We start from the raw sequence: 20048 nt of genomic DNA, 5'->3' as shown, positions 1-20048 counted from the left end.
ATGCAACCTGACATTATTTGGCGATGTATCATGGATTGATGCGTAGGTCTCTTCTTGTGTCTCTTCATCCATTCATCCCTTTCTCCATGGCTCAATTCTCTCTACACGCCACCTCCTTTCCTGTCATCGCCTTCCTCAATAGCCTTTCTCTGTCGTGTTTTTTTATTCAGCCTATCATATGTTTTCCCCTCCCATCTCATTGGTTAATGTCTATGATGTTTCCATGTTGACCTCTCAAATCAAACTACTGTACACTTCCAGAGATCTGCTTCCACCTCAAAAGCCTCTCCGTTCCTTCACCTCTCCGTTTCATCAGCTATCATTCCCAGACCCGTAAATCTAATTTTCCTGCAGAGGACGGACTTTTCCCTCTCGGATCACTTTAAGAGGGTGTCCCCGTCTGTCTCTCCAGCGGTCTCACTCTCTCTGCAGTCCGTGAAATGATGGAGAGACGGCGTTCGCTCACACACTTACAGGAGTTCATATAGCTCGAGTCCATTACAGTGCATTAAAATCCACAGCAGCCATGCATCAAGACATGCATCTATCTGTCTCTCTCTCTCTCTCTCTCTCTGCCTGTCTGTCCTTCCGACTCTGTGAACACTAGAACAAAAAGTGCCTGATGAATATTGATTGTTTAAATGCAATCAAAACTGGAGCCTTTAGGGGGAAGAAAACATGGACACAAACCTCTCAGTCAGTGTGAAGACAGAACAGTTTGCTGTTTGTTAAATTGTGCATGAACTGCTTCATGATGGGAATAGATGGGCATCTTCAAGCCTACAGGAGAACGGTGATGCAACGCCACATACCTGCTGTGCAGTCTGTCCTCTCCACCCTCGGTTTATCTTTCAGTGTCTCTCAGCTGTCTTACGCAGCCTCGTCCTCCTTCATTTCTCCTGTAACACCCATCCTGATCTCTCTCTCTCTCTCTGTCTCAGATCCGTGTCTTCAGTTGGAATTGTCTGCACTAGCCTTCGTGGTGTGTGTGAGTGTCTGTCTGTGAGTGTGTGTGTGTGTGTGTGTGTATGTGTGTGTGTGTGCAGGTCCGCATGGCACAAACCGAGCTCATCTGATATTCATATAAATCCCCACACCACCACCAGCACCCCCTCCTCCTCTTAAAGGTACAGTGAACCAATACACTACACATATAGGATGAGCAGGTTCATGGATTGAACCATCACGAGGAAAGAAGGGGGAGGGTTGGATGGAAGGAAGAGGGGGAAGATGATGGATAATTGCAGGATAGCTACACTACATGAACTGAAGAGCTACAGAAAAATTGAGAGAAGAATTGAAAGAAAGATAACGGTCATCTCTAATCAAACGATTAATGACACACTGCACAAAAAATAAGTAATTATAATAAAACAGAATCTAAACAAGTGCATATATAATGAAGTATAATTTATATATAAAATATATAATAAAAATGTTTTGCTGTATCAGTTTATTAATCTTTATTTATCAGTGTATTAACATAAATACCTGCATAAATTAAAGTAGTATTTATATAAAAAATATTTTTAATTAATTTAAAATATATTATACAATTATATAATAGTACAAATATTTTAATAATATAAAATTTAAAAATTACAAATTAAATAAATAGATTAAAAAATATATATGCTAATAAAAATTAAATAATTATATTAAACGAATGATACACAATCTAAGTAGTGTTACTTATATAAAATATTATATTTTTTAATTGTTTAAAACATTATAGAATTATATATTATTATTATATTATATTATATATAATTATTATTATATTGCTAAAATAAAAAAATACTCAAACAAAATAAAATGCATTTTAAGCGAAATCCGAATGTAAAATCAAAATTAAACTGCTTTAAGATGGTAATAAATATGATTTGCTGTAATTTTGCAGGTCATCAGGTAAAAATGATCTGATCAGCCAAAGCCACTTTGGACAGGACAGACGTCCGTAACAGAACCAGCTCCATTTCAGTTAAGGCTTATTTTAATTTGAAAGGTAAGAATGATCATAAAATCTCAGAATTAATTAGAATAATTAATCTTACTCCTGATCTCCCTCGAATGAAGTTGATTTGAACCCATTTAGTGCACCATAGAGGAGCTTCATGTGTTGTTCTCAGTCTGTGGCCTAGTTTCAGAAGTGCTTCACCTTGTAAACACCACGGTAAGGTAGAGTCTGCAGTGTGTTACTGTTAATGTGTGTGTATGATAAAAGTGTGTGTTTGTGAGTGGGTATTGTAAAAAGTTTGAGATTAAGCTTTTATGCAAGTTTGGGGACAATGTTCAATCTTAAATAAATCATACCCCATAAATAATAAAAGGTGTGACTGACCGTGCGGTAGGTAGGGTGGAGCTACGGCAAGACGGGGAAGACAAAATACAGAGAGGACACAAAAGTCACAAGCCAAACAAACATAATGGCTGTTCAAAATCAACAATGTGGAAAAAATTTGAATTGTTTTCCAGAAATACATCCCTACATGCAACAGTTTGTTTGCCATCATTTTATAATGGATTAATAAATTATATAATACATTTATCATAAATAATATCAAATTCAAATTTTGTGCTATTAAATTAGATTACCTTCCTTGATCAATATCATTGGAATGAAAATTATAATATATTATAAGATAACTTTCTTCCATTTTTACTAGCACTGACTTCATGCATTACACTCTACAATTCATTTTCACCCTATATTGATATTTAATATTGCCAGGATGAATAATGTGCCCTTCTCTGACTGACCGATTGATCACGGTCTTCTTTATTTACCCTTATAGTATAGCATTAATATATGATTCATCAACAACTACAGTGAGGTGATCACCCCTTTTACATTTGAATAAATTACCATCTCATTGAATAATCTGATTGTAAATGAGTCATGCAAATCACTCACAGCATATATAGCCTATACATACTTTAGCCTGGACTGTTGACCTCACTTGAATATGAAAGGAATAATCTCCATGGCAACACAGTGGAGACCTGACAACTTATGTATTGGTGATGTCAAGTTAACTGAAGCATACAGAAAACACACACACACTCATTGGGTTTCCATGTTTTATGGGGACTTTCCATAGACAGTGATTTTTATACAGTACAACTGTATAATAGTTTAATATGATTTATAAGCTGTTTTCCTCATGGGGACCAAAATATGTCCATTTAGTCCCCATAACATACGGTTTTCTAGGACCACACACACACACAGAGAGAGAGAGAGAGAGAGAGAGAGAGAGAGAGAGAGAGAGAGAGAGAGAGAGAGACAGACAGACAGACAGACAGACACACACACACACACAATTAAAACTACATTCCATTTACTTATTTATATTTATTTCCATTTGGGGTCATGATCAGAATTAAACTACATACAAATAAGGAACAACTGTCTGTCAACCATCGGAAAAAGTACTAAACAACAATAAAATAGAGTAAACACATAGAAAAAACAGAATAAAGCAAAAATGAAGTGCCATCTATTATCTCAAATATCTGTATTACAAAATAAGAATGCATAAATTACACACAGTGTTGAGCAAAAAAATAAAAAAATAATATTAATAATAATAAATCTGCTACACTGACGCTTTCTTCTTCTGCAACTTCTAAGATGCATTAATATATCCCTGCATGTCTATGGCATAAATTAACAATTGAGAACTCCAGGACGTTTGTCATGTGCAGCGTTTCAAAGCGCCAGTGCGCCACCTAGTGTTGAAGGCAGGAAGTGCTTGTGCACTTTCCAGTTTAGAACAAAAATCCAGGATCTGGATAAATAGATGATGCATACAAAATAGCTTGTAAACAAACAGTACAAAAACATTTTAGAGTATTTTTGGTTGAATAACCGATATTAAAGACCAGTATAAACCCAAAAGTGCGCTACAGGTGATTAGTATATAAAATATAAATATTAACACTGCGGAGTGTCCTGACATCCACTGTGAGTCATGAACTGAAAACTTGAATGCTCAGTTAGTTAGGTCAGTTAGGTATCAGTTTTAGGGAAGAAGTCAAAGTTCAAGGTTTAGAGTGCGACGCAAGTGCAGGGGTGTTTGAGACAAACGGGCAAGATGCCGCGGTTGATCTGGTGAAACTCCACCAACTGCAGCAGATCTGTAAACAGTGTGACGCCATCATCCATAGTGCAGAAGATACCCTCCTCCTCCTCTAACTACAGAGAAAAACACACCAAGATGAAGAGGTCTCTGGTATGCAACTACAGTCCAAACCTGATGCACAATGAGAAATGACGACTTACGGGAATGATTATGTAGTGTTTGGTCTTCATTTTATAACACAAGGACAACACAAAGCACTTCATGTGCAGCTTACTGTCACGAATCAAAAACATCCTGCAGAGAACGGAGAAAACCTTATAAATACAACTTTACAGTGCAAACGTACATAAGCAAAACACTCGAGATGATTTTTACCCGTCCACCTGACCCTGCTCCGCCAATAGCTTTTCAGCTTCAGCTCGAGACAAGCCCCCATGGAACCACGGCTGAACCCGATGAACCTCTGTAGATACACACACACACACACACACATACATACATACAGAAAGATTTGACTAATGAGAGATTCTTTCTTGTTGCTTATGTGTTGTATGATGTGGATGTTGACGTGAGACGCACCGGGGAGATGTGGCGTGTGGCCGTTGGGGGGTAAATTGTGGCGTAGCGCTTCTCTCTTCTGAAGTACAAAAACACACCGTTAAAGAAAAGTCTACATTCATATAATTTGCATAATTTATTGGAATTTAAATAACTAATAACAATTTTTAATTTTATATATTATCTTAACTTAAAAAAAATACTGGTTAAATCGATCAAAAGTGACAGTAAAGAAATTGAAAATGTTACAAAAGATTTATATTTCAAATAAATGCTTTTTTTCCTATACATCAAAGAATCCTGAAGAAAAAAATTGAGTAATGATGCTAAAAATTCAGCTTTGATCACAGGAATAAATTACATTTGAAGATGTATGCAAATAAAAAAAATTTTTTTCAATTGTAATATTTCACAATATTACTGTTTTTACTGTATTTTTGATCAAATAAATGCAGCCTTGGTGAGCAGAAGAGACTTCTTTCAAAAACATGAAAATATTTCACCAACCCTAAACATCTGAAAGATATATTTTATCGTTCAAACATTGAAATATTGTAATATTTTAAGTATTATGCTCATCAAAAACAGTATATATATATATATATATATATATATATATATATATATATATATATATATATATATATATAATTTTTTTTTTTAATATATATATATATATATATATATATATATATATATATATATATATATATATATATATATATATATTTTTTTTTTTTTTTTTTTTTTTTTTCATGTGAATATGGTGAATTCAGGATGATTGTGACATTTTTTCCCCATCATCTCGATGGCAAAACATGTCCCAATCAACCCGAGATATATATATCTATCATTTAAACATTGTCATAGGACAGAAAACTGTGCTCACACGCATATTATGCAAACTCTTGCTTATTATAAATGCATAACAACTGATCTGGGAGGTATTCACAGCATGTTTCAGCACTGTGTAGCATGAATTCTGTTTACAAAATGGATTTTCATAGTTTCCCTCGAGCACATACACACACACACACCCGCCACTTGTGTCCTTCCTCCAGCAATGCATTCTGGGCCTCGTGTGGGTTCTGGATCACTCGTCCGCCGCTCTTCCCTGAAAAATCCATGGCAACCATCGACGACTCCTTGTCTGTAAACTGATGATGACACAGTGGAGGAAGACAACACGTGTGATGAAGATTTGAAGGGAAGATCAGCGAATAAATTTTCAGTCTGTTCCTCACACAAAGGCAAGCTAACATATGATATCAGAATATAGTGCACAAGTTGTATGGATTACTTTTAGGGATTGAGAGATGTTTACTGTACCTTGGAGTCTTGAAATCTTTGAAGTCTGGCACTGGACTGGACGAGCTGGTAATTACACTGGAGCTGTTTCCCATGCTAAAACACACACACACACACACACTCAAATGTCTTTTGTCTTTCATTAAAGGTTGCAGATGGAACATTCTTAGCGAGTCTGTGTGTTCAATGTTCATGTACCTTAAACAATCTGAAGGCCGTGATCCAGCACGTCCGACTCTGCTCACTGTCAGCACACATCAGCTTCAAATCCTGACAGCGAAACCTGTCCTTTGAGGCCTAGCATACAAATACATGCACATTTACATGTTCATTCAAGTGTCTACATGAGGAAATACCATAGAATTCTATTGCTGTTATGTAAAGCTATTTATAATTATTATAGCTCTGACCAATCAAAGCAGAGTAAACTCTTGGAAAGGAGGAGTTTAGAGAGACTGAAACCTTTATTGGACCGTTTCAGACACTGTGAGAAAAGAGCTGATGCTGCAATGTTTATTATGAGAAAATTCAAGTGTTTTTTGAGAGAGAGAAGAGAGAAAACTTTATTGTCATTGTAGTTATACAACGAAATTTGTTTGGTAGCTCACAGCACACATACCATAATAAATATAATAAAATAAATAAAAAGGCACTTAATATAATAAATAGACAAGATAATTTTAAGGACAGAAATATAACAGTATTTACAGTATAGTATAGTACATAAATGTCCCATTTAGTGCAAACATGAATGTCCAATGAGTATTTTGTGCATTAGCAGCAAACATGAGAAAACATGAGAAAGGGAAAACAGAGGAAGGGTTAACTATTTATGTGTTGGGGGGGGGGGGGGGGGTGGCACAGGCTACAGCCCTGGGGAAAAAACTGTTCTTAAGTCTGTTTGTACGGGTTCTGATTATTCTATATCTTTTCCCTGATGGGAGGAGTACAAAAAGTCTATGTCCTGGATGAGTTGAATCCTTGATGATGTTGCTTGCACGCTTTCGTAGGCGGCTATCATAGATCATATCAAGGTTCGGGAGTTTAGTTCCTATGATCCTCTGAGCAGTTTTAACGGTCCGGGTCAAAGCTCGGCGGTTTTCTGCAGTGCAGCTGGAATACCACACTGTGATGCAGTAACAGAGGATGCTCTCTATTGTGCTCCTGTAAAAATTTACTAAGAGCTGAGTTGGCACTTTTGTTTTTTTGAGCTTTCTTAGGAAAAAAAAAAAAAAAAACTGGAACGATTTTTGACCTTGGATGCATGTGAACTTATTGTAGGAGACTCCAAAACAAAATTAGGAATCTTTAAAACAGCATAATAGGGGCACTGTAAACAAATTTCTTTATATATGAATCGCTTTCATAAATTCTGTCATAAGTGTTTTAGCATGAACTACTGTGATTAATGATCTTATTGGTCACTGTGAATTCCCTAAAACATTTTCATTACATCAATATTTTCGCTAACTGAAATATATAATATAACATAAGATGAAAAACTGACACAAAATAAACTAACTGAAATAAAATGAGCTTAAGTTAAAATACTAAAAAATCACTAAACATGTAAAGCTAAAAAAAACTTGATATGAATAAATACTATACTTCTATATAACTAATACTAAAACAGCACTGATTCTCTGTTCCTGTTGCTTACTTTAATGCAGAAGACGTGTGGTTCTGGAGCCCCGTAAAGTTTACGGCCATTGAAGACGGTAAACACATCCAGATCTTGCAGATCTCCGACAAACTGCAGGTGTCGAGGTTCCTGCAAACATGCATATGCATCCAAACTTTATAAGTATGTTTATGTGTATATACAGTATAATGAAGTCACTGTGTTTGTGTGCGGCACCTTTGATTGCCCTTTGCTGGAGCAGTACAGTCCAGACCGACGTAAAACATAATAGAGTTTCTTCCAGGATTTTTTCCCGCCCTCTCTCACATAGAGAAAGTCTTGAATCTCTGGACAGGAACCACTCTTCAACAAATTCTTTAAGAGAGACAGACATTTACTGGTTTTATGAAGACAATAAAATCTGATGTTTTTAAAAGCTCTAGATCCTCATACCTGCACCATCTCTGATGATGTCGTCCCTTTAGTGACATCAGCGCTATCGGAGATCATGTGCTCTGGGAAAAATGACTGTGGGGGGGGACACACAAACACTTACTTTTTCTATTTGATCATCTTCACTCAGAAATGTGTCACATCGTAGAAGTAAAATGGATTGTGATTTTACTTTCATTAAAATGGCATCATGCCAAATGTTGAATATTTTTAGACAAATGATGATGAAGAGGCTTCATACCACAGGTTTTTTGAAGAACTCGTACTTGGCGTAGTTTTTGCGGAAGATCATCTTAGTGTCGCTGTCTTCGGGCCAGGATGACTGTACTTGCACCACAAGCTCATGGTCTTCCAGACAGCGATCTGAAAAACACATCCACGCAATGCAAGTGTGAATGCAGAGGCTCCTACACACACAATAACACACAGCACTTATTTATGTCTGTCGATTACCTACGGTCCTTGAACAGAATAGTTCATAAACGAGGACACGATTTAAGCTTTTAGTGTGAGAAAAACAAAATACATTTCCTGAATTAAATTCAAACATATTCAATTTAAAAGTATATAAAATATTAATAAATGGTTTAAATGAAATTTAAACTAACTGAATTAAAACTAATTCAATTGAATTCAAAAATGATATAAATATTAAGAAACAAATGGTTGATTTTTAAAAAGTCAATACATTTCTTAAATGAAATTCAAACTTATTACATTAATTTTAAACAAATTATATAAAATGGTAAGAAACATGGTTAATTTTATTAAATTTAAATTCTCTGGGTTTAGAAAAAAAAAGCGGCCACTAAAATCTTTTGTAGAATTATTTAATTAAACTAATTATTAAACACATTTTTACCAATTAAACTGTCATACATAAACTTTATTGATATCAGACATCACAAAATGTCATTTCTGAAACCAAAGGTTCATCAAACCCGACACCTGTCAAAAACATAAAGCTATTATAAAAGCCTGTATAACACGTTGGTTGGGTTGCTTTCAGTGCCGTTTTCAACACAACAGCCCATGGCCAGATTTCTCTCAGCAAAGAATCAATCAATTTAAAAACACCATTAGACACGTCAGAATTTTACTATAGAAACAAGCTGGCATTTGAGATGGCCTTTAGTGGATTTTGTCCAAACAGTGAGTCATGAATGTGCAATGAATGAATGTGGATTTATAAAAATCTAAAACACTAGAAGGTCATTTATTTTGCAGTGAAAAATCAAGTGAATGCAAACAACAGAGTGCATGCAAAGCAGCAACCCACTGTTTTACAATTCAAACATTTCTAGGTCAATTATGCCATTTTATATTGCATTATGAAAGTATTTGTGTTAAGTTAAATTATGGAAGATCACATGAGAGTAGTGAAAGTGTATCAGTAATTGCATTGTTGTTTAGTACCGTCCTCATATCTTACCCAGGCCCAAAGCGGAGTGATGTTCAATGAGGGCCCAGCTCTCCTCGTCCATACAGTGGATGCTCTGCGCTAACTTCTGACAAACAACGCGTGCTGTCACTCCAGGTGACACCAAGAACGAACGACTGTGTTTTTCGTCCCCGAAAATCCGAATCACCTACGAATACACATACACAAGAACCTCATCATTAATCTGTCAGGGACTAAGATGCACACAAATGCTTCTGACATTCCATGTTTCAATTTGATTTCCAAAGGATATGAACTCAAGGTGTATGTGTTTGTGTACATTCATGTTGTTTTTCCCCAGAGGATTGCGTGTCATAGCACCTGTCACCTAATATAATTCCTGCCACAGGTGTCACCGATTAAAGCATCCAGCCATGCTTACATGTGTGAGGCCTTTAGAGCCGAGAGATCCGGTCAGCACCGGGGAGTGCTTCGGACTGCACAGCTCCGGAAAGGGATTGGGAATCAAAGGTGCAGATGAAGCTCGAAATTCTTCTTTTGATGGAAAACTAGAATCACAAGACCAGGAAGAAAATTAATTAGAAAGCATCACGAACATGTCAACACATTTCATTTCCGTGATCTGACATATATACATTAACACCGAAACAGGATTTTGTTTTTGTTTTCATAACAGGCAATAAGTCATTAAAAAAACAGCAAGGTGTAAAAATAAAATAAACAGGGTCAATCTTGCTTTCATGATGACTTTCAATTTACCTTGGAAATCTTATAAGCTATTACAAAAGTAAAAAATAAAATAAAATAAAATTATGAAATAACATTATTTGTGTAAAAACAAATTAAATCAACAAAATTACATCTTTAAAATAAACTTGGAACTATTTAGACACTATTGCTAGTTATAACATAACATAACATAACATAACATAACATAACATAACATAACATAACATAACAAATATTCACAATAAGACCAGGAATGTTAACTAAAAGTAAGTTGTGCCAATCTTGATTCCATGTTGACATTAAATTCAACTTGGAACTGCTTATAAACTATTACTATAGTTTAAAATAAATTTAATTTAATAATATAAAATAAATTATATTATATAATAAAGTATTTTTTACTAAATGAAATAATAATTTATGTAAAATGTAATTAAATCAACAGAATTACACATTTAAACGCAACTTTGAACTGTTTGAAACGGTTTACTTTTAGACACTATTTCTACAGTAATAAAATAAAATAAAAAACAAAACCAGCAATGTGTACACACACACACACACACACAAGTAAATATGTAATTAGGTCAATATTGATTTTATGTTGACTCTAAATTTGACTTGGAACTGCTTATAAACTAATTGCAAGTTTAAAAGAAAAGAAAAGAAAAAACAAAAAGATTTAAAAAAAAAAAAATATCACAATAAGACCAGTAATATGTACTAATAAATTAGACACAATCTAACCTTTAAATTAAACTTGGAACGGTTTATAAACTATTGCTATAGTTGACAAAAATGTGAATTTATTTATATAATATTTAATAAAATTAATATTAAATACAGTAATTTATATTCAATGAAATAAAATTATTTATGTAAAATATAATTAAAATTATTTATAAAAATAAGATAAAAAAAAAAAGAACTACATCATTGCTGTTTTTTTATTTGTATTATTGTAGGTCAGTTTGTATTTTTAAAATTTTCAACCAATACAATCAGCACCAAGAGCCACAAGTTACCCGTGGGTGTTTCTCATGGTCAGAGGCATCGATCGAGGTGTTGACATCTGAAGGTTTTGGGATGATGGAGAACAGCTGACAGACACTGAATCACTGGACATCGTCTCAGCCGTTGACCTCTTAATGAACTCTTTCTCCATCACTGCGAGAGAGAGACACCACAAACACAAGTGAACGATCACTTCACCACTTCCAGGTGTGATTCACGTACTACAGCTACTCTACACCAAACACGTGTTGCAAGACTCACAAAAACATTCAAAAATGTTTTCCTAGTACTAAGTTTCCATTCTCAAAATAGATCTTTACTCAACACGGCAGAACCTGATTTTCAGCCAAGAACACCAAGAGAACAATGATGTGTCAATTATGTGTAAGCGAGTGTTTAAGTTACACCTTTCACAATTGTTTCTTATTAATCTTTTATTGGCTGTTGCTAACGGAGACAGAATTGTTGACTGTCTGATCACACAAGAACTTGTGAACCAGGAATCTGGCACTGAAACTCAAACCAGCAAACACACACTCCATAATAAACAAATGCTTGTCAACACACTTCTCAGCCAGGCAAAGTGCTCTGACGTAGAAAAGCAAATCAACTGATCACACGTTCTAATATTCATGCAACTACACAAAGAAATTACACACAGTTCCTTTCTTTTCTGTAGCTAACACACTCGAACACCATCTTGCACCTGTCAAATTAAAAGGGTGATGTCACTCTCGGGCAAATAAGGCACAATTGTCCACTAACAAAGCTGCGGGCTCTACTTACATCAAAAAACAAAGGTGGTAAACCACACAGACCCCATTTTTCATGCTCAAAGAGAAAAGGGGATTTGTGGATTTCTCTTAAACGTGCATCAGAAACCAGGAGACTAGCAGTTCAGAGAGGCTGCATGTTGAACAAAGTCAATGATGTGCACAAACAAACAGGTTGGAGAAATGAAAGAGCAAGCAGTCACTCTACACCTGTCGATAACATCGTTTAATGTAGCATTGCTCGACAAAGGATGAGAACAGCTGGCTTCCATCAATAAAAAGTAAACTAAATTAAATAATAGTATTATTACTAGTTATTCAGTGTAACATCCCTGAAACAAATAATACTCAATGTTCTAGAGCAGTTTTCCACAACTTTTTTTTTCTCTCTCTTTAATTTACGACATTGGCCAAAGAGAAAATTGACATTTTTACCATTTATTCAAATTATAAAAAAATTGTTAAACATTTTGTAAGTAGTTATGCTTGGAGTCAATGTTTTATTTGCGATAACGCATATTTTCTATCCAGGCTGTCATACAAAAGAAATTAAGAACACGTGCAAAAAACAAGAGAGAACCTACGAAACTGATTATGTTGTAATTAATGTAATAAAACCTGAAGCTGTAGTTAACCCCTTTTTTGCCAAAAAAAGAAAATTGTCAGATAAATACCTTAACCATGTGTTTTGCTCTTCCCTCATATTTAAAAAAATAAAATAAAATATTTTCCTCATATTTTGATGGTTTCATCAAACTTTAAAACAAATCCCCAAACCAGTCCTCTTTAGACATCTCTTTTGGCCACTAATATATGTCATATTGGATATTATTCAACATTATCATTAATATTAGGCTATTAAAGTCGCTAATATTATTTTTTTTTAAGACCAATTATTACTATATTATGTAATAAATCTCATGCGAACAAGCTTGCACACACTGTATGTCTAATTTTCATTAGGTTTATGTCTTCTCTATTCTTTTCACTGTTCTAAATACAGTTAATGGTCAAAAACAGTAGTATTTGCCAACATTTATGGCATTCGTAGCCTACTAACTAAAAAGTACCATGGTATTACCATGCACCCTAAAGTACCATGTATTACGTAAATTGGACCACAGTTTGACATTGAAATTATTTTTTATTGAATTAACCCTGTCATTCCTTGACATGGTAGCCTATTAAAGTAGCCTACCGTTGAAGCGTAGCCTATTATAGTTGTGTAATAAAAAAAACATAATTCATCTCACTAACCTTTGAATATACAATTAGGCCACGTATTTATGAACAGCTCAGGGTCACAATTTAGATCATTAATCGGAGACTTGTACGGTTAACAGTTTGGTTTCTGTTCTGAGATGTTGACATGCAGAGCCATAGTGTAATACAAAACAGTGTATTATAATATAAGTGTAAAAGGCTCACCTACATGTACACTGTCCACTTGTTGTTGTTATTGAACTCTGGTATCAGTTTACGGCGACACACGCAGAAGTTGTAGTGTGTGTAGAGTATCTCATGCAGTCCAGCCGGCATGAGTAACATCCTCGTTACTCCCGTCGAGTTTCGTGTGAGAACAGAAAACACCTCAGACGTGGGCGGAGCTCATGAACACACAGCTGCAGGAAGGGCAGGTAAAGTTCATGCCTACACACACTTAACAGACAGGTTGGTGATGAGGTAATGCTGGTCCTTCTACTTAGGCTACTCATTTGTAACAGGGTGCTTCAACTTGATTCTAGTCATTTCCTTTTAGATTTCTTTTTTTTTTTAAAGAGAGAGTTCGCCCAAAATGATCATTCTGTCATCACTTACTCACCTTCATCATGTCAATCCAAACCTGTTTACAGGGCCTAAAACTAACCTTTCTCCACACCTGCCAATGTCCAGTGACTTAAAGGGATAATAATTCATCCAAAAATTAAAAGTCTGTCATCATTTATTACCTTATGTTGTTCCAAACCTGTATGAGTTTCTTTCTTCTGTTGAACACAAAAGAAGATACTTTGAAGAATGTTGGTAACAGACAGTTGACCGTAGCCATTGACTTCCATCGTATTAATAGTTATATTTAATGATGTCTGTCATCTACTGAAATTAGAAGAAAACATCTCTAACGCCATAAACGTGTTCAGTGACGCACCTTGGCCCACATTAAGTGCCATGTCATAGGGAAGTTGAATCATCGAGCAATCATTTTAAATTAAAAAATTATAGGAGAAAAAAAAATACTCATTACAATTCCATTCCAAACCAGCCAGGAAAATATTTTAAATGCAGAATATGTAATTGTAGTGAACATTAATATTTGTAGTCAACAACATATTTCTATACCTGGATAATTAGTTGACGAAATTATTTGTACCCGTCATGAAGAAAATTTAATATAAATTACAAAATAATAATACTGTGCAAAACCTGTTTTATCATAAATAAATTCTTACCTTTCACATGGGCAGCTGTATATCATGAGCTCTTTCTAAATATATCATGTCATAAAAATAATTCAGTTTACAAAATAAAAGGACAACAAATCTATCGATCTGTAAAAAAAAAAAAAAATCCTCTTATAAAAATTTACCATGATAACCATATTTTCCAGCAAATTACCGTAGTTAACTACAGCTATTGTTACTATTAATTTAATATGGGATCTCATTTAAACAATATAAGCAGCTCTCGAATTCTGTCTAGCCATTTAGATGGTTGTGGCTAATCCCAAGCACAAATTTAATAATTGCATTATGTATTTTGGTGAAAACCATGGTACATTTTTCAATAACTATTTTTAACATTAATAATAATAATAAGAAGAAATGAAATCATCATATTAGAATGATTTCTGAAGCATCACATGACACCGAATCCTGGAGTAATGATGCTGAACATTCAGCTTTGATCACAGGAATGAATTACATTTTAAAATATATTGAAATAGATAAGTTATTTTAAATTGTAATAATATTTCACAATATTACTGTTTTTCTGATCACATAAACGTGGTGGGCATAATAAACTTTTCAAAAACAAATCTTACCAGCTCCAAACTTTGTAACATTATAAATAATTTCTTTACTGTTACTTTTGATTTTTTAAAAATAATAATTTCTTACTGACCCCAAACTTTTGAAAGGTTATGTACCTTGTTACAATGCTGCAAAGCTAATAAAATAATCATTACAATAAACGTTTAGCTAAACTCTAGCTTTGTCTGTAGTTAGCTTATAAAAGATTAAACAAATTGGTGGACACCATTATTGTAGACCCTAGATTTAGAAGAAACCTGACCTACAAAACACAATTCAAGCAACAATTTAATTTGATCAACTCTAGACACTGGATACTGAAATTTAGTCTGAAACCTGACGTCTTTACACCACACAAGAGTCACCAGGATGCACGTAATAAACATAGCGAAGCATATAATATATGATGTTTTTTAATTCAAATCAAATCCAACAATTTGGTGGTAGGGGGAATGTTCAGCAGTCTGTGATTGTGCTCGGGTTTGAGTGGCGGCTGGAAACAGGTAGTGTACAGTAGGAAACCAGAGATCTGCCCACATTCGGACACATTCACAAATTAAAACATGGACCTGAAGAGCCGAAAATAAAAAGCCTGATTTTCAAATGACTCGAAAAGAACGATCAAGGATGGTGGTGGGGGAATCTGAGCGAATCGATCCTCACCTGATACAGGTTACAATGCATTTTTTACTTAAAGATACAGGGCAGGTTTTTAATCTCATTTAAAAGCTCTATGTCTAAAGTGTACATGTTGTATATCAGCAGGCCTGTAATACTGGCGGAGGAGAGGCTATCTGGTTATCGCAGTGAGCGGTTCATTACCGACAACCTTGGTTCTTTCTTCGTCATGTGAAAACCACGCGTGGTGCAGTATGGAGCAAAAACAACAAGAGTCGTATTACAGTTTGTGAGGTGAAACGATAAGAGGAGATGTGTGTGTATAAAAGGCACGCCAGGGGTCATTCCCAAACCAAGCAAACAGACAGAAAAGCCTTCATACACACATGAAACGATACATTCTTGCTAACGTGCATACTAAAGATAGACGCTTCACTATGCACACACACACACGCACACACAAACACAGTCTGAATCAGCAATGCCCTAAACGAATGAGAGGGAGGACATGGGATACTGAGTTCAGTCAAAGTCTGGGTCAGTACTGTAGCTGTGTGTGTCTCGCTCTCTCATACACACAAACACACACACACCTACCCATTCACACAACAACACACACACACACACAGATTTGGAGGCTGTAGACTAGCTCATTTCTGATTTTTCAACTGATTGGAGAGCCAGTCCAGCCCCTCGTAGAGCCCGTCTCCACTGGTGGCGCAGGTGGCCTGGATGTACCAGTTACGATGACGGAGGGCGTGAAGGCCTAGTTTATCTGTAATCTCAGCTGCGTTCATGGCGTTGGGAAGGTCCTGTGACGGAGAGGAGACAAATCCAATCAGAGATTCAAAGCCCACCACACAACAGACGCATCAATCATGTCAAATCAACATGAAATGGCTTTCACAACCTATTTGACCTGTGCAAAGTGACATTTTCACAAGACTGTGAAAAGCAGCCCAATATTTTTGTGACTTATTTATTTATTTAACCCTCAAACCCCCAAGCATTAATATTCATGATGATTTTTCTTTAGGAAGCCATTTAGTTTGCATCAGGGTATAATTTTGACAAACGTTGCCATATTGCCATGCTGGGCATTTAGCGTTGCAAATTTCAATCTTTTTTTTTTGTAAACACCAAGTATCCACAATTCAGCGCACAAATGTATTTGTATATAATACAGTAAAAGCCAAAGGTGATGTCCAGCCTAGGAAAATGTACATCTTCACCCTTTATTTAAATATTATAAAAAAATGTGTTAAAGATTTTGTAAGCATATTGTGTAGTTGTGCTTTAAGTCAATGGTTATTAATTTGTGATAATAACACAATAAAACATGCCAAATTATGCAAAAATAATTTTTGGCCAGACTATCGTACAAAGAAATTATGAACATGCAAAAACAAGAGAGAACCAACAAAACATTAATAACTGATTATGTTGTTGTCAATGTAGGTATGCTTTTTCCTGTGAGCTTTTTGTTTTTCTATGCATATGATATTTATTTATTTTTGTAAAAAGTATAATATAGTAAAATAAAACCTGTAGCTGTATTTTGACTATTGCCAAATAATTGTGTCAGATAAATACCTTAACCAAGTTTAGTCTTTTGTTATTCCCTCATATATAAATATCGGTAACACTTTATAATAAGGTTTCATTTGTTAACATTAGGTAACTACATCAGTTAACATGAACTAACAAAGATAAATATTTCTAAAGCATTTATTAATCTCAGTTAATCTCAACATTTCATAAAACATAATTAAAATCAAAAGTTGTATCTGTTAACATTAATTAATGAACAGTTGCATTTTTATTAATTAATATTAACAAAGATTAATAAGTACTGGAACAAAATATTGCTCATTGCTAGTTAATGCATTAACTAACCTTAACTAATGGAACCTTTTGTAAAGTGTTACTAAAATATAAAAAAATATAAAATATTTTCCTCGTATTTTGATCGTTTGATCGAAATTGTAGGGTCATTTAAAAACAATTATCCCCTCCGGACATCACTTTTGGCCACCAGTAAGGATACAGTCATGGAAAATATAAATCATTCACTGAAAACTATAAAAAAAAGAGTTTCACCACTATTGCACTGCTCAAAAATGGTCTCAAATGTATGCATGTTCAAAATTTCATTTATACATATGAAACTAGATCACTAGATGTATAGAAATAAAAAAGTATTAGATGTCAAATACTTAAATTATACGATAAATTTGTTCCAAAAGTGTTAAGAATTGTATCATGCGTTTTATTTTATTTTACCCATGTTTAGTTTAAGTTAGGTATTGTTTAATTTGCTACTATATTGCATTATGCAAATGTACGCTGGGTCTCTGAGGGTTAACCTGTTTTTAATGTAGTTTGGATTGTATTTACTACAATTTTTAAGATGAGAACATCATGCAACCTGGCCATGTTGGCATCTGTCCAAATTGACAAGCTTCTAAATTTGACCAGTTGAATTTGTGCCAAAATTCTGTAGCATTTGATTGCACATAATGCTTTTGATGCCAACAACAAAAAGGGTAGCATTTTCTTCACTCTTTTAAAGCAGACAAGTCAATGCATCTCAGCATCATGACTATGCATGACAATATGGGTAGTTGCTTTTATTATTTGCATGTAATATGGTTTCAAAGAGCCCTGGAGAGATGGGCAATACTGCAGATAAGTGATGCTCACCTGTTTGTTCGCAAAAACGAGAAGAACGGCATCACGCAACTCGTCTTCAGCTAACATTCTTGTCAACTCCTCTCTGGCTTCATTAACTCGTTCCCTGTCATTACTATCAACTACGAAGATCAGACCTGCCAACAGGAATATCAGGCATTACATTAATAATGGTTGAACATGATTTTATAACATTGTAAATTCTCAGGCAAATTTGCGTCGGCCCATTTTAACAGCAAAATGCACTCATTTTGATTTGATTTTAGCTCTCATACCTTGAGTGTTCTGGAAGTAGTGCCTCCAAAGTGGCCTAATTTTATCTTGGCCACCAACATCCCAAACCGTGAAACTGATATTCTTATACTCTACCGTTTCTACATTAAAACCTGCAGGAGAAAAGATGAAAAAAATAACTATAAAGCTTGGGCATTACAGACACACGCATTCAGGAAAACACAGCAGATAATGTGAGTGAAAGTAGCAACGTTGAGATGAGAACAAAAGAGTTCTGTGCAACATGATGCACAAGTCAAGGTCAAACTGTGAGAAAAATGTGAGAAATCAGGACATCAAACACTGCCAAAAACAAATAACAGATGTAAAAACAGATGACGTCTTCAGCCGTACCGATAGTGGGAATGGTGGTAACTATTTCTCCCAGCTTGAGTTTGTAAAGGATGGTGGTTTTACCGGCGGCATCAAGACCAACCATGAGAATTCTCATCTCCTTCTTCCCGAATAAACCCTTAAACAGGTTTGCAAAGACATTCCCCATACTTTACACTGCAAAATTAAGAGATAAACATTTTTTTTTTTTTTTTTTTAAAGAGGTTATACAGAACACAAGATACATTAACTATATGCATTTCAGTGCTTTGGCTTTAATTCAAAAGCCCCATTTTAAAGCAATACCCTGTAATGTTCATGCAAGGTCTTATGATATACAAACAGTCACACATTTGCATAAATGTTCACAGGAAAAAATCTTGTCTGATAATATACAACACATTTTTATTATTTAATGACTCAAAGTATACAAGGATAAACATCATCTATCTTGGAAATTGGGATAGACAGTCTAGGCTTCAAAGCTATTTCCAATAACACTTCAAAATATTCCTGTTTATTATAAAATATAAAGCACATTTTGTGAATAAATGTCTAATAAAATGGACAAACACAGATTGTGGCAGACTGTCAATGCGTACATATTTAACCCAAAGGTTTATTCAATTACTTTAAGGCTTAAAACTAAGATTAATTTAATAATATTTAAAATGCATTCTAATTGCGACAACCCCTGTTATAATATCAGTATAGCTAGCTTCGTCTACACTGTTAACCACTAACAATTTAAAGATGATTTTACAGACAGTTTTAAGTTAAAATACATAATATTTGAGGCGTTTTTCTCAAACTGATTTTATGGACCAATCATCTTTAGCAGATTAGCCGACTAGCTACATACAAGATAAGAGCAACCAGCTGGTACTTCAAATGTCGAATTTAATCATTTGAAAACGGATTAATATATGACTAATGAGCTTAACATAATCGTCAATAAATGAACATGTTTATCATAAAGACAGCGAAATAAAATCACCTCTAAACCGGGGCTTCTCGAGCTTTATGTCTCCACTGCTGTAGCGCACCGCTGTCAATGCAAAATGGCGTATGTTGCAACTCAACGCACCGGCTAGACAGGTCCCGCCCACCACATAACAACGGTCCAATCAGGTAAGGAGAACAATGCAGAATCCCGCCTTC

General features: G+C 34.8%; 3 protein-coding genes across 4 annotated transcripts in view; all 3 read right to left on the bottom strand.

Annotated features, from left to right (window-relative positions):
• srcin1b (SRC kinase signaling inhibitor 1b) overlaps nucleotides 1–1013 on the bottom strand; it is a 51485-nt gene extending 50472 nt beyond the window's left edge. Inside the window, exon 1 of the mRNA XM_084102500.1 lies at nucleotides 813–1013. The gene's annotated coding sequence lies outside the window, so the exon portion shown is untranslated. The remainder of the gene's footprint in view (nucleotides 1–812) is intronic.
• Nucleotides 1014–3069: 2056 nt separating this feature from the next.
• On the bottom strand, nucleotides 3070–15256 carry grb7 (growth factor receptor bound protein 7). Of its 2 annotated transcripts, none has more exons than XM_084102498.1 (15): nucleotides 13372–15256; nucleotides 11182–11323; nucleotides 9849–9975; nucleotides 9458–9614; nucleotides 8267–8388; nucleotides 8026–8100; nucleotides 7810–7947; nucleotides 7612–7722; nucleotides 6150–6248; nucleotides 5973–6047; nucleotides 5681–5800; nucleotides 4665–4722; nucleotides 4461–4548; nucleotides 4286–4379; nucleotides 3070–4198 (listed from the first exon to the last, which is right to left on the bottom strand). In XM_084102498.1, exons 2-15 carry the CDS (start codon nucleotides 11319–11321, stop codon nucleotides 4052–4054), a joined length of 1551 nt encoding a protein of 516 aa, XP_083958624.1. In that variant the 5' UTR covers nucleotides 11322–11323; nucleotides 13372–15256; the 3' UTR covers nucleotides 3070–4051. The 2 variants fall into 2 exon arrangements, with proteins under 2 accessions (XP_083958624.1, XP_083958623.1); XM_084102497.1 differs by having other exon boundaries at nucleotides 3348–4198; nucleotides 13376–15256.
• A 113-nt stretch (nucleotides 15257–15369) lies between these two features.
• On the bottom strand, nucleotides 15370–19983 carry arf2b (ARF GTPase 2b). The gene is made up of 5 exons (XM_084102499.1): nucleotides 19885–19983; nucleotides 18909–19064; nucleotides 18557–18667; nucleotides 18294–18418; nucleotides 15370–16402 (listed from the first exon to the last, which is right to left on the bottom strand). The coding sequence occupies exons 2-5, from the start codon at nucleotides 19054–19056 to the stop codon at nucleotides 16241–16243; spliced, it is 546 nt and encodes a 181-aa protein (XP_083958625.1). The 5' UTR covers nucleotides 19057–19064; nucleotides 19885–19983; the 3' UTR covers nucleotides 15370–16240.
• Nucleotides 19984–20048: the final 65 nt, after the last annotated feature.

This window comes from Abramis brama (assembly GCF_963993115.1).
Source record: "Abramis brama genome assembly, chromosome: 24".
Classification (NCBI taxonomy): Eukaryota; Metazoa; Chordata; class Actinopteri; order Cypriniformes; family Leuciscidae; genus Abramis; species Abramis brama.
Note: the sequence above shows the minus strand (reverse complement) of the source record. Positions and strands in the feature narration are given on the sequence as shown.

Bases quoted from the DNA above. Each gene is read 5' to 3' on its own strand.
- grb7 (XM_084102498.1), bottom strand. From the start codon at position 11,321: ATGGAGAAAGAGTTCATTAAGAGGTCAACGGCTGAGACGATGTCCAGT. The intron at 9,615-9,848 runs GTAAGCATGGCT...GTGTATTCGTAG, and splicing joins GCTCTAAAGGCCTCACACAT to GTGATTCGGATTTTCGGGGA. The intron at 8,389-9,457 runs GTAAGATATGAG...TGTGTTTTTCAG, and splicing joins TCACTCCGCTTTGGGCCTGG to ATCGCTGTCTGGAAGACCAT.
- arf2b (XM_084102499.1), bottom strand. From the start codon at position 19,056: ATGGGGAATGTCTTTGCAAACCTGTTTAAGGGTTTATTCGGGAAGAAG. The intron at 18,668-18,908 runs GTACGGCTGAAG...TTTCTCCTGCAG, and splicing joins TACCACCATTCCCACTATCG to GTTTTAATGTAGAAACGGTA. The intron at 16,403-18,293 runs GTGAGCATCACT...TCTCCGTCACAG, and splicing joins TCGTTTTTGCGAACAAACAG to GACCTTCCCAACGCCATGAA.